The following is a 13,361-nucleotide window of genomic DNA, read 5'->3' as shown; positions in this document are numbered from 1 at the left end:
GCCGCCCACTGTCCCTCTCCCTCTCTCGGCCGACCCTCGCCCGCCCCCTTCTCTCTGTCTCTCTCCCTCTCTCGCCTCCGCGTAGCCCACCCACCGCCGTGTCTGCGCACTGCCGTCGCCCCCCGCCACGCCGCCGCCGCCCACTTCCATGGTCCTCTCTCTCTCTCTCTATATATATATATATATTTGGTGTTAGTTTAGTGTTCACTTCCAGGTCTTCATTTTAATTTAGTGTTAATTTAATTTGGTTTAGTGTTAATTTAATTTGGTTATGTGTGTATTTGATTATTTTCTGTATATAGATTTACTGTTTTATTTAGTTTATTTAGTTTAGTTGACTGTTTTATGTTTTAATTTCGTGTATTACACGTGTGTGTATTTAGTTGTTTTAATTTATGTTTTAATTTAGTTGTCTATTTTCTGTATTTAGTTTAGATTTACTGTTTATTTAGTTTAGTTGACCTGTATTTGACTCTGTATATAGATTTACGTGTGTGTGTTACACGTGTGTATTTAATTTAGTGTATATAGTTTAGTTTAGATTTACTGTTTATAGACTTACTGTTTTAGTTTAGTGTAAATTCATTTAGTGTTAATTTAATTTAATTTAGTGTTAGTTTAGTGTAAATTAATTTAATTTAATTTAATTTAGTTTATGTAAACAAATATGTGTGTTAATTTATGTACAATTCATTATTTCTATCCTATTATTTTGTGTATTTTTATAGTGTTTTATGTTTTATTTAGTGTATTATATAGATATACACGTGTGTGTGTTAATTTACTGTTTTATGTTTTGTGTACATTTAATATTTTAAAATTATTAATTTAGTGTACTATATAGATTTACTGTTTTATTTAGTTTATTATTTAGTTTAGTTTACTGTTTTATGTTTTAATTTAGTGTATTACACGTGTGTGTGTGTGTGTGTGTGTTAATGTATATTTGATTATGTGTGTTAATTTAGTTTAGTGTAAATTCATTTAGTGTTAATTTAATTTAATTTAGTGTTAGTTTAGTGTAAATTAATTTAGTGTTAATTTAATTTAGTTTAGTTTTTGTAAACAAATATGTGTGTTAATTTATGTACATTTCATTATTTCTATCCTATTATTTTGTGTATTTTTTATAGTGTTTTATGTTTTGTGTACATTTGATACTTTAAAATGTTAGTGTATTAATTTAGTGTATTATATAGATATACACGTGTGTGTTAATTTAGTGTGTTAATTTAGTTTAGTGTAAATTAATTAATGTAAAAATATTTTTAATTACTGTAAAAAATTGTTGCTTTCTACAACAATTGAAATTTTTAAAATAGAAAAGGACACCAACAGTAGATGACTTTGTTATCTGTTAAAATATTATTATTTATATTTATATTAAATAATTAAAATATTTATTTCTTTTGTAATTTAAAAATTTATAAATTGTTTATAAAATGACTAATAATAATTATATTATGAATATTAATAATAATATTTATAATAATGAATAATATTTATAATAATGAATAATTATATATGAATAATCAATAATAATGAATAATTATAAATAATATTTATAAATTTAATATTTGTTATTTTACTAAAAAATAATATTTAATTTACTGAATTTAATAGAAATTAGTTAATACAAATTTGTCAAATATTAAAGTTTAATAGAAATTGGTCAAAAATCTTCTTGCTTTATAATAAGAGAATTTTTTTTTTTACTATCAAAGTTTAATTTACTAAGTTTAATATTTAATTTACTATCAAAGTTTATTTTATTATAATAAATTTTTTTTTTAATTAAAATAACATAAAAAAAAAACGTATTCTCCGACCAAGAATTCCTAACCCATAGGGGTCGGAGAACACAAGGGTTCTCGACCACTCATTGTCATGATTGCAATCATGTGTGTTTGTATATATATTATATCTATATAATAAAGTAAGAAGGTTTTTGAATTGTATAACATAAATGTAAGGGGGGACATTTTTTCAATGGTTGAGATGGGTTTTGATTTTTTATCAATGGCTAAGATCAAGCTATGTTTCCCCCCAAAACCATCATATTCTCACACGCACACTCTTTTTATATGTATACAAATTTTGGAATTAAATTTTATATATATGCACAAAAGCAATAAATTTTGGAATTAAATTTTCAATATAATTTTTTTATATTTGATATTTATATTCACAAATTATATTTTTTTTTTATACTGGTATGTATTGTTTGATATTTAACTTTTAATTTAATTTGTTTAAATTGTAAATTATTTTTTTTAATTTAATTTTTTTATTTTTTGTTATACAACGTTAATAAATATACACCGTGCCTTTAGGCACAGGCATTCCCTAGTTCAATTATAATGAAGCAATTGAATATAAAACTCTAAAAAGCAGAAGTGTTATCTTAGGTGACCGCATTTGCGAGCTTTCTTATAGCCCAATCTCAAAGGGATTACTGATAAGATAAAATCAAAAAATTTATAGTAACTAAGGGTCAAGCACAAACACACTACAAATGTGAGACAAAAAAAAAATCGTGTACATCTCAAACCACTGAATTTTCCTTTGAGGGTCAAAAGATATTATCTTAATTTCTTATTTATTAATCAATAACTTCTTATACATATCATAATTATCATTTATCATATCTATTTATATACACATTTATCTTAATTTCTTATTTATTAGCAAGGCCGCCCCAAGGCATAGGCCTTAGTGACCTAGAGTCACCAAAAAATGCAGCCACCCCCCTCTCCCCAAAGAAAAATACAACAAAGAACAAAACACCTCTCATTATTTCTTAAAAAAAATTGTCCCCCAAAAAAAAAATTTGGGGGGCCACAAAAAATACAGCATCTCACCATATCTTAAAAAAAAATTATTATCGCCTAGAGCCCACTGAGCCTTGGGCTGGCCCTGTTTATTAGTCAATAACTTCTTATACATATCATAATTATCATTTGTCATATCTATTTATATACACATTTTGTAAAAGAAAATACACTATATTTATGTATATACACATTTTGGAGGTGAGATATATGTTTTAAATATATTTTTGCACAATATATATGGCATGAATAATCAATTTCAACAAATAAATAGTATTAGAATATCATAAATTACACATTTACATTAACTTTCAAAAATAAAAGATGACACATTTAAGATAATTTTTCATACTTTATCATTATAATGTTATGTAACACTAATTTCAATGGACAAAAAATATCACAAAAGCATATTTGCATGAATTTTTTAAAAACAGAAATTGACACATGTAAAATTGTTTTCACATTTAATTTCATATTATTTAATATAATATTATGTAATCACGTATTTTATGTCTTTTATGTAAATAAAATGCTCATACCCGTGCATTAATTATGTCTACAAAAATTAAGAAATTCTTTTATGTTTGTGTTGGCTTTTTAGCATTTTGTTTGTGGCCTTTGTTGGCTTGATATTAACCCCTTTGAATCTAAAATCATAGATTTTTTTGTCAAATCCCTTGAAATCGATCAAGAATAGTCAATTTTGTCCTTCAAATTTTACCCAAACCTTCATTTATTTTATGAAAAATCTTTACCATTCACATTGCCCCATCCCTTAAATCCCAATCATCTATCCCCATCTTCATTATCCCGAGGCTGAATCCCTGAGATTCAACCACGGCCAATGGTAATACAATTTGTTCAACTAGAAGTTTTAAAAATCGCACTTTGCCTCATTTAGTTTGTTAAATATAGTTTAACCCCCTTGTTTTGTCTCTCATTTTTTTTTATATATTACATGTATGACATTTTTAAGTTATACTTAACCCACTGCAATTTGAGATTTAACTTAAACTTTGAAAATTTTACAGAATTATTCAAAACCCCAACAACCTTTGAAAATTTACACTAAGGCCCTATATTTTGGGAAATTTACAATAAATGAAATTTCTTGACAAAATATCTAAAATACCCTCAAATCAATACGAATTTTCCATTACACCCATCTTTGTTTTATCTAAAATGACAAATCCTATTTTTTTTTAATTTATCATAACAATCTATGGTATTACAAGTTCTCTTATAACAGAACAACCATTAGTTTTCAATAACATTATCTACAATAATTGCGATAAGGTTTAAGAGTTTAAACAACCTGAGTTATTATAATTGCGATAAGGTTTAAGAGTTTAAACAACTTGAGTTATTATTTGATTGTCCATAATAACAACAATCTCTAATGACAACCAAAATGACTTCAACAATACGAGATATGAAACTTTTTACAATGTCTTTTATACGAGAATCAACTATAAAATCTCATCAAATGATATAAAATAATTATTTAATGACAAACAAAAAAAAAAAGTTATTTATAGTTGCTTGCTAATCATGAGTTATTCAAATATTAGTAAATCTATAATTTGGATTGATAACCCAAGCTTACAATGCAAACGACATAAAATTTAATAAAAACAAATTTGAGTTAGTTATAGCTACTTGCTAACAATGAGTTATTCAAATATTATTTAAACTATAATTTGAACCAATAATCTTGAACTTACGATATGATGTTTTTAAGTCTTTAAATTGGACTTGTATCTTAAAAGTATAACCTAAATTTATTATAATCAATCTAGTGCATAATTTTGTAATAAATAATGACTAAATAAATAAATATTGAATATAATATTAATTTCAAAATTTAAATTATTGTAAATAATATTTGATTTATAATGATTTTTTACATTTTTTTTATTTTTCTTCAAATATGTTAGATCATGTTGAGTTGTGCCATATGAGCGTGTCATGTTGGACCTCAAATCGCATACCCCTGGCTCATTATGACTTGGGTTGAGTTGATAGAATATGTTTGCTACAATAATAGATTATGTCAGAATGGCTACTATAAATGAAAAGTTTTAACTCATTTGAGACCTCTATCATTATCTGGTGAAATATTTTTGCTATATTTATTTTATATGTAAATGTTGAAAAACAATTACAATTAACAAGGGAAATTTAACCTTCCAAATCATATTTTATGAATGATGAAATATGAGTTTGAAGACTAAAAAATATGAGTTGTCATCATATAGAGATACGATATCAAAGTCTTCAAACTTTAATAGAAGTTGAGAAGCATGGAAACAACCTAGAGGCGTTATTTCGGTATTTTTGAACCATTTCTCTTTTCAGAAACGATGAAGATGACCCGAAACTAATTTCAGGTATTTTTTGTAAATTGTGAAACATTTCGGGGTTGTTTCACAATTTACAAAAAATTGTGAAAAACTTATTTTCAACTACCACGGTTGTAATACCCCGAGAGCTCAGAGAAGTTAGAATATATCGAGCATAGTGTAAGAAAGGAAACAACACCAGCTGGATACCTTTTGGGCTAAATGTAGGCAAGGAACTCCGGGGTTAAGCGTGCTTGAGCTGTGAGCAGTTTAAGAATGGGTGATCTCCTGGGAAGTTCGTGTAAGCCCGTCAGGGTAAGTTGTTCTGGTCCTTCCTATCGCTCGAACGGGATGTTACAAGTAGTATCAGAGCCGAGCCTCTGAGCGCGGTGGTGGGGCAAATCTCAGCGAATAGGCTGAGTCTCGAAAGGGGTGTGAGGCCCCTATGGGGGGTGCGTGTAGGCACCTTAGGCGAATCCCACATCGGCCATGCACGGGGGGAGATCTGGGACCGGTTGTAAGGTCGCATGACGAGGACGTCATGTGCTTAAGGGGGGAAAATGTAATACCCCGAGAGCCCAGAGAAGTTAGAATATATCAAGGATAGTGTAAGAAAGGAAACAACGCCAGCTGGATACCTTTTGGGCTGAATGTAGGCAAAGAACTCCGGGGTTAAGCGTGCTTGAGCTGGGAGCAGTTTAAGGATGGGTGACCCCCTGGGAAGTTCGTGTAAGCCTATCAGGGTAAGTTGTTTCGGTCCTTCCTATCGCTCGAATGGGATGTTACAAACTGTAACAGCCCACTTCTTTAGGGCGTGTTATGCCTTAGGAAATTTGGTCTATTTTTTTTTTTTTTATATATCTTTACATTATCCCGAAATTCCCTAAGACCTTATCTAGTGCGAGATATCTACACTAGAAAATAAATACAAGCGGAAGCTGAATCAAACCTGCTCATATAATAATAACTAAACATGACATTCATTACAAAGTTAATTCATAAGCATCTGACGATAAATACAATGTACATAATTCTTAACTACTCATATTACAACATAACATGGTACATTTACTCGCTTCTTAACGTCTCGCGTCACTACATATCACCAATCTTAGAATCATCTCTGCAAGTCCTAGCTGGAACGTCGAATGTTCCAGGGGCGAACCCAAGTTAGATGATGAACGATCTAAGTAAGGGTACATAATGCTATGTTATGAGTGTATGCAATGTCTTTCATCGTAGGTGTCAACTGCACCCCTCATGCTACGTACCATTTTAGCAGCCACCTCTTTCGAAGCCGGGGTGTATGGGTGCACCATTGGTAAGGCAACGGTGCCAGTTCGTACTCCCTACGGCCTCATATGCATGTGATCAATGATATCAACGTGTATTCATGCATTTCATAATCATGCATGCAGCCTACGTGATGGATACATATCAAGGCATGTCAATATGATGAAAATATTTTCGAGGAAGTGCCACTTACCTTCTCAAGCTTATCAAGCTATCTCGATATTCGCGCCTACCTCGAAGTGCGTGCATCGCCTCGATTTGCGTGCCAACCTCAAAATTTGCACCAGTTTCTTCAACTTCACCCTCAAAGTATCCTAATCACCTTAATTATTTAAATAAACATTAAAACCTATTTTTCCATAATTTCTGACATTTTCTATAATTTTCTCTTTATTTCTTCCTATTTTCCCTCAATAATTCCAAATTAAATATTTCTAAAAATATTTTCTCAAATATTTTACTACGAAAATTCATGAAATAATATTCTTAAATTTCTGAAATTTTCTAAGAAATTTTACTCACCTTGACTTAGCATCTCCGGTTTCCTCGTTATGCGTGCCATATTCTCGAAACGCGTGCCCGGGCTATTTTTCTCACCAAAATCTTCGGGATATCACCGAAACATAATTTCCTATTTTTTAAAATTTTCTAAGATTTTTTCCCATCATTTTTCTATTTTTTTTTCTTTTCTTTTTCTTCTTCTTCTTCCTCCTCCTCCTTCTCTGCACGCCTGCAACTCCTCTGTTCTTCTCTTCTTTTTTTCTTCTTCTTCTTCTTCTTCTCATTTCCTTCATGGCCGAACCAGCACTGCGCATGGCCATCTAGCCCTCCGTCAGCCACCACGGCTTGCCAATGCTACAATATATATTATTTGTTGTATAATTACTCACAATTTAACAGAATACTATTGCTATGTATATACATATATTACTAATAGACTAACAATTATAGATTATATATATACTATATAGCAGTTTGGATGTTGTGGCAGCATATTTGCAAGCAGCATCATGCTGTTAATAACTTAATATTAACATGACATTACATCAAAAAGAAAAAGTCCAATTAGATGGCTAGATACTTACATAGATTCTTCAAGTATTGTTTATGTTGTATTATTGTTGCTTTTGCCTTCTTGAACCCAGAACTAAACTACAACAGTTTGATTTCTCATGTTTAATTCCACTATTTCACTTGTCATTCCATTATTGTTGTATTATTGATTTATGTTGCATTATTGTTAATTTTCTACTTTGATTTACTTGAAAATAATATGACATTACATCAAAAAGTTCAAAAAAAATAAAAAAAATAAAAATTTCTAAGCCCCGCCTAGGAGCTAGCCCCAGCCTGCCGCCCGACTAGCACCTAACGCGTTTTAGAACATTGGTTTGGTTACAATAGCTATAGAAAAACTAGAAACTAGACCTTGTTGTAATTGTCACTATTATATGGAGTGAAATTGAATTTGTCGTTGTTGAATGGTGTATAGCTCCCTCGGCTAAGGGTCCGTGGGCTCCAGCCTGACCCATACTGCGAGCTTGCAATTGCAAAGGACCTTGTGTCTGTGGTGATGGTGGCCTGGCTGGCGTCGGTTTCAGTGTCGTCTTCTAGCCCTACCGGCATTGAAGGCCACACGAAAGGTGGCTTGAATGGCTGCACAGAGGGGGCTGCCACCGAGCCTGATATGATTTGAACAATGGCCTGAGTTCTGGGCCTCTCATTTGCTTTAGGGTGGGAGCAAGCCAAACCCAGAAGCAAAACCCGTTCAGCTTCCTCAGCCACATAGTCCTGGCCGAGCCTCTCGTCCACAGCCTCCAGCAACCGCCCTTCGCGGTGGAGGCACCACACCCAGTCCACCAGGAGCTGGAAGCCACCGGTCTTGGTCCCGGGCCTTAGGCCACACACGACCTCCAGCAACACCGCCCCAAAGGCATAGACATCGGACTGCTGGGTGGCCTTGCCGGTGTGGAAGCACTCGGGTGCAATGTAGCCCATGGTGCCGAGAACCCCCTCAGCCTCGGCGTATGAAGTCTTCTCGTTGTCAAGGGCTCGAGCGAGGCCAAAGTCACCCAGGCGGGCGTTGAAATTGGAGTCGAGCATGATGTTGCTGGCCTTGAGGTCGCGGTGCACCACCTTCTGGTCGTACTCGTTGTGGAGGTAGTGCAGGGCGGAGGCCACGCCAGAGATGATCTTGTAGCGCAGATTCCAGCTCAGTGGCTTGTCATCAGCGTCGCCGAAGAGGTGCTTGTCCAGGCTGCCATTCGGCATGTACTCGTACACCAGCAGAAGCTTCCCGTTCTTGTGACACCAACCTGTGGACACACACACACACAGAGTCAGTCACATCCATATCTCTCTTTGTTAAACAGCTTTTCAATGTTAGAACGGAATGAGAGTTTCACCTCATTTCATTCAATTTTTCCCAGACCGAATAGCGGGAATGGGAAAGATTGAATGAGAGCCAGCGAAAATGATAGATTTCAGAATGGTGGTCAAAGAGGGTTGGCTGGTCATGGACTCTTCTACCATGGTGTTGGTGGGGACAAGGAAATTGCAATTTATGGTGGGATCCATGCATGGACATTATTTTTCCAAATCCAGTTCATGATTTGATGTGTCCAATTAATTAATGATTTCGGAATTGGATATTGGATTACTTCTGTTTCAACGGGGACCCCGCGTGTTTGCACTTTTTGGCAATCAACGGTTGGATTTTGCTGAAAAGGCATGCCTTTTGTCCAATCAAGGGCCTATATTAATTGGGGCATATTTTTCTACTTCCACACAACCCCACATATGGTATCCTTCCTTCCTTCCTTTAACCCTCAATCGAGGAAAAAATAAAAGGTGGCTTTTTTTTTATTTTTAAAGTGCCACAAGTCATAATCATGTAGATAATGCAAAAAGTGTTTTTTAATGAAAATTTTCATTTTTCTTTATTAAATTGCTAAGAGATAATATCCATAAAATTTAATGAAAATAAAAGTAAAAAATGAGCAATTATTTCATCTTAAATAACTTAATACCACTAGATTTTGGCATAAATACAGAATTAGAGATTAGTTTGTATTTTATCTTCTTCTTTTTTTTTTATAATTGTTATCTACTTTAATATATTATGCACGTGGTCCTAAATAAATCATATTGTCATCTTCTCAGGCAGCCGTCTGCCGGAAAACAGATTCAACATCCAGCAGAATTCAAGATTAAGCTATGAATAATGAGTTAGATTAAACTTCAGCTATGCTCTCTCTTTAATCAGACGTATTTTTCCGTTAATTAAGAACTGAATCAACATGAGCCTGAATCAGAACTGGAAGAATTGAAAATTGATATAATGGTGAATGGAAGAAGAACTCACCGAGCAATCGAACCAGATGTTTATGGCGGAGACGGTTGATGATGGTGAGCTCAGCCAAGAAATCATCCTCGCCCTTTATGCTCTCCCTGGAAAAGCACTTCACCGCCACCTCCAGGTTCTCGCTCTGTATAAACCCTCTGTAAACCACTCCAAATCCGCCTTGCCCCAGCTTGTTCCTCTCGTCGAAGTTGCCGGTGGCTTTCTTCAGGTCCTTGAAACCGAACTCTCTCGGCATTCCGGGCAAGCTCTTCAGGGCCCCCATAATGCTCGAGTTCGACCGCGCCGCCGCCCGCCTCTTGTGGAGATAATAGCCCAGCCCCGCCCCCGCCCCAGCCAGTAGCGCCACCATCGGCACGCCGACACCCAGCCCGATCTTCATGGCATTGTTGGATGGTTCAAAGTGTTCCACCGTCAGGTTCCATCTCAGCACGCAGTTGAGCTCCGTGTTGTTGCCGGTGGACGCCGAGAATCCGAAGTAGGAGAACTGGTTCACAACCGATCGGAGATCGAGATCCGCCTTTCCGAGCACCGGTTTGGCTGGCTTCAGCGGCGTTGTGCCGAGTTTGTCTTTTTGTTGGGCGATGTACACCTCGATGACCTTCTTGATTCCGTCGTACTCGACCCAGATGTTGAAGAAATTGGCCTGGTCGCCGCCCGGCGCGAGCTCCATCTGGTACGGCGTCAAGGAGGCGACTATGTCGGATCGGACTCTATTGATATCCAGCCCGACGTGGTTCGCATCCGGGTCGCCGATGTCCGGTTGCTTAAACGTGTCGAGTTCGACAGCGAGGATTTGGTTGGCGGCGTCGCCATCGGTGGTGGAGTTGGTGAGCCCCAGATACTGGCCGTGGCTGTTCGGGGGGATTTTCAAGTCCGGCGCGACAACGAAGGCGAGGCCTTCACCGGGAGTGGCGTTTTTAATCTGGTGGATGTTGATGAGGAAGGACGTGTTGAAGGATGCCACCCTGTCGGCGCGGGTGATGTTGGGGCCGCCGCTGCCTTGCCATAGCTTGAACCTTTTCTTGAGGAAGATCCGGCCGGACTGGTCGGTTAGGTCGACGTCGCCAGCGGAGTCGAAGGTGATTTGGAGGGCACCTTTGTTGATGGTGGCCGGGTCTTCCACCGCGAATATGCGGCGGTAGTAGTTGAAGTCCGTGAAGTTGGGGTATATGGCGGAGAAAGTTTTGAGTTTGTCGGCGGAGGCGGCGGGGGGTGGCCCCGCCAGGAGAGAGAGGAGGAGGAGGAGGAGGGTGGGGCTGAGCTTGGGCGACAATGCGGCCATGGAAGAAATGCCGGCGAAGCGAGACAAGATAGGGAAGATGATGATGAAGAATTGGGGAAATGGGGATGGGGAATTGAAAATACAGCTTTTAAGAGGGAGGGAGGGAGAGGAAACGAGAGTTTGAAGATTGAAGTTTGGGCAGTCCCATCCCATCCCAATTGCTCCGAAGTTGCTTCCCTTTGATTTTTATTCTTACATTTTCTTTTATTTACTTTCAACATCGCATTATTTCAAAATTTTCTATCAATATAATTATTATTATTATTATTATTATTGAATTTGAAATTTTAAATTCAAGATTAACCCAATTAATTTGTTTCAATTAGTTTGGGTTGCAATTTTAAAATTATAATTTTCTAACCTATCTAGTATGTATTAGCATCTCAATAGGCTTTGTGGAAAATTAGGAATCCAATTAGGAACAATAGGGGGGGGGGGGGGGGGGGGGGGGGGACCCACCATGTCAACTCCTAGTTTAGGTTTTTTTATTTTTTATTTTTTTATATGACCATAAAAAAATAAAAATAGGGCTTCTTGTGATCCGTGTGCCTGGCAAGACCATTTTCACTCATATTTAGGTTACGTTTGGTTGGTTGAAATGGAAGACGAGGGAATAGAATTATTACAAAAGGTTGTTTGGTTGTTATAAAATAAATAAAAACCTTTCCTTTACTTTTAATTACACAATGTCACATATATAAGCTTGTGGTCAACTCTTACTTGCTGTCTTTTGCTTGCCATCGGCGTTTGCCTGCCACCATTGTTCGTCTTCGTTGTTATTTCATTAATTTTATTTTTATTCAATATTTTTACCAAAAAAGGGAAATAATTTTTAACATATATTTAGTAATTATATGATGTTTTGGGAAAAAAAATATAATTTTTAGAAGATTTTTCAATTTGTTAATATAAAATGATATTTTTGTCAATTAATTATTTTATTATTCTATTCCATCAAAACGAAGACACATCAAACATAATAAAGAAATAAAATAGGATGGTCGTTCCATTCTTACTCATATCAAACATTGCGATAAAATGGATTCCCTTTCATTCCCATCTCATTTCATACCAAACATAATGATAATGTATAAAGAAAATTTAAAATAACAAAATTTTTCAAGGAATTGAAACACAATCTAGGTCTCCATCCCATCTCTGTAAATCATTTGAAGACTCGATATAGCGAATGAGAAGAAAAGCGATCGACGATCACGAGGAGGAGGAGAAGCAAGGTCGGCGGTTGCAAAAAAGAGGAGTAGCGCAACTGACAGTGAAGCTTGAGGAGAAGTATGGCGACAGCAAAGCTTAGTATCAAGTCTGATTTGGGTGAAATTTGGAAGAGAAGAAAAGAGAAAGAGAGATAAGAGCAATTTGGGAAAAATAGATGGGTGGGGTGAGAAGTCACACGTGATAAATTAATTTCATGTAAAATAATAATAATTAAATATCAAAAATTAAAAAAATATAATAATTTCTAAGTAAAAAATTAAAACAATCAAACATCTTTAATTGATAATTTATATGCAAATCATTTCTAGATAATTCAATTATTTAGAATTTATTTTATTTCCATCAAAGTTCGTACTTTTTTTCAAACCCACCCTGAGTGTCTATGAGGACCAAAATTATGACTAAGCATTTGTTGTAATCTCCATAGACCAGGAATCTCTAGAAGAAAGCGATCAAATAATTACAAAAAGGCTAATTTTTGGGGGGTCTATTAATCACATAAGAGTTAATCGAAAATTTGATACAGTGGGGAGATGAATTGATAAGATTAAAATTTTAATACAACAAATTTTAGATTAAGAGTCATTTAAAAATATCTTAATAGATAGTTTATTGGGACATTTTAACTATTAGGGCACTAATAATAATGCCCCGTGTAATTGTGCCCCAAAAACGTATTGAGACACTTACAAATGACTCAAAAATAATTATAAATTTAAGTTTATTGCGACACTTAAAAATGCCTCAAAAATCACTTTAAATTTATTTTTCATATCCCCCACAAGGCCTTCTCTTAACTCTAACTTACTTCTCCCATAACTCAAACCTTTCCTTCTTCTTACACACGTGTGACCACCTAATCTATACATCATCTTATTAATATATGTGCCTATGTTTATTTTATAGTATATCTAATTTTCATTAGAATTATTCTATTGGAGCACTTAAAATTTGTCTATTAGGGCACTTTATCAAAGTGTCTTGTTAGAATTATTTTAATGGGCCATTTCAAA

The 13,361-nt window shown here is 35.0% G+C and overlaps 1 protein-coding gene across 1 annotated transcript; it reads right to left on the bottom strand.

Annotated features, from left to right (window-relative positions):
- Positions 1–7,891: 7,891 nt before the first annotated feature.
- LOC127804335 (probable L-type lectin-domain containing receptor kinase S.5) lies at positions 7,892–10,503 on the bottom strand. Its single transcript, XM_052341194.1, has 2 exons — positions 9,834–10,503; positions 7,892–8,784 (listed from the first exon to the last, which is right to left on the bottom strand). The coding sequence occupies exons 1-2, from the start codon at positions 10,501–10,503 to the stop codon at positions 7,892–7,894; spliced, it is 1,563 nt and encodes a 520-aa protein (XP_052197154.1).
- Positions 10,504–13,361: the final 2,858 nt, after the last annotated feature.

This window comes from Diospyros lotus, chromosome 6, assembly GCF_014633365.1.
Source record: "Diospyros lotus cultivar Yz01 chromosome 6, ASM1463336v1, whole genome shotgun sequence".
Lineage (NCBI taxonomy): Eukaryota > Viridiplantae > Streptophyta > Magnoliopsida > Ericales > Ebenaceae > Diospyros > Diospyros lotus.
Note: the sequence above shows the minus strand (reverse complement) of the source record. Positions and strands in the feature narration are given on the sequence as shown.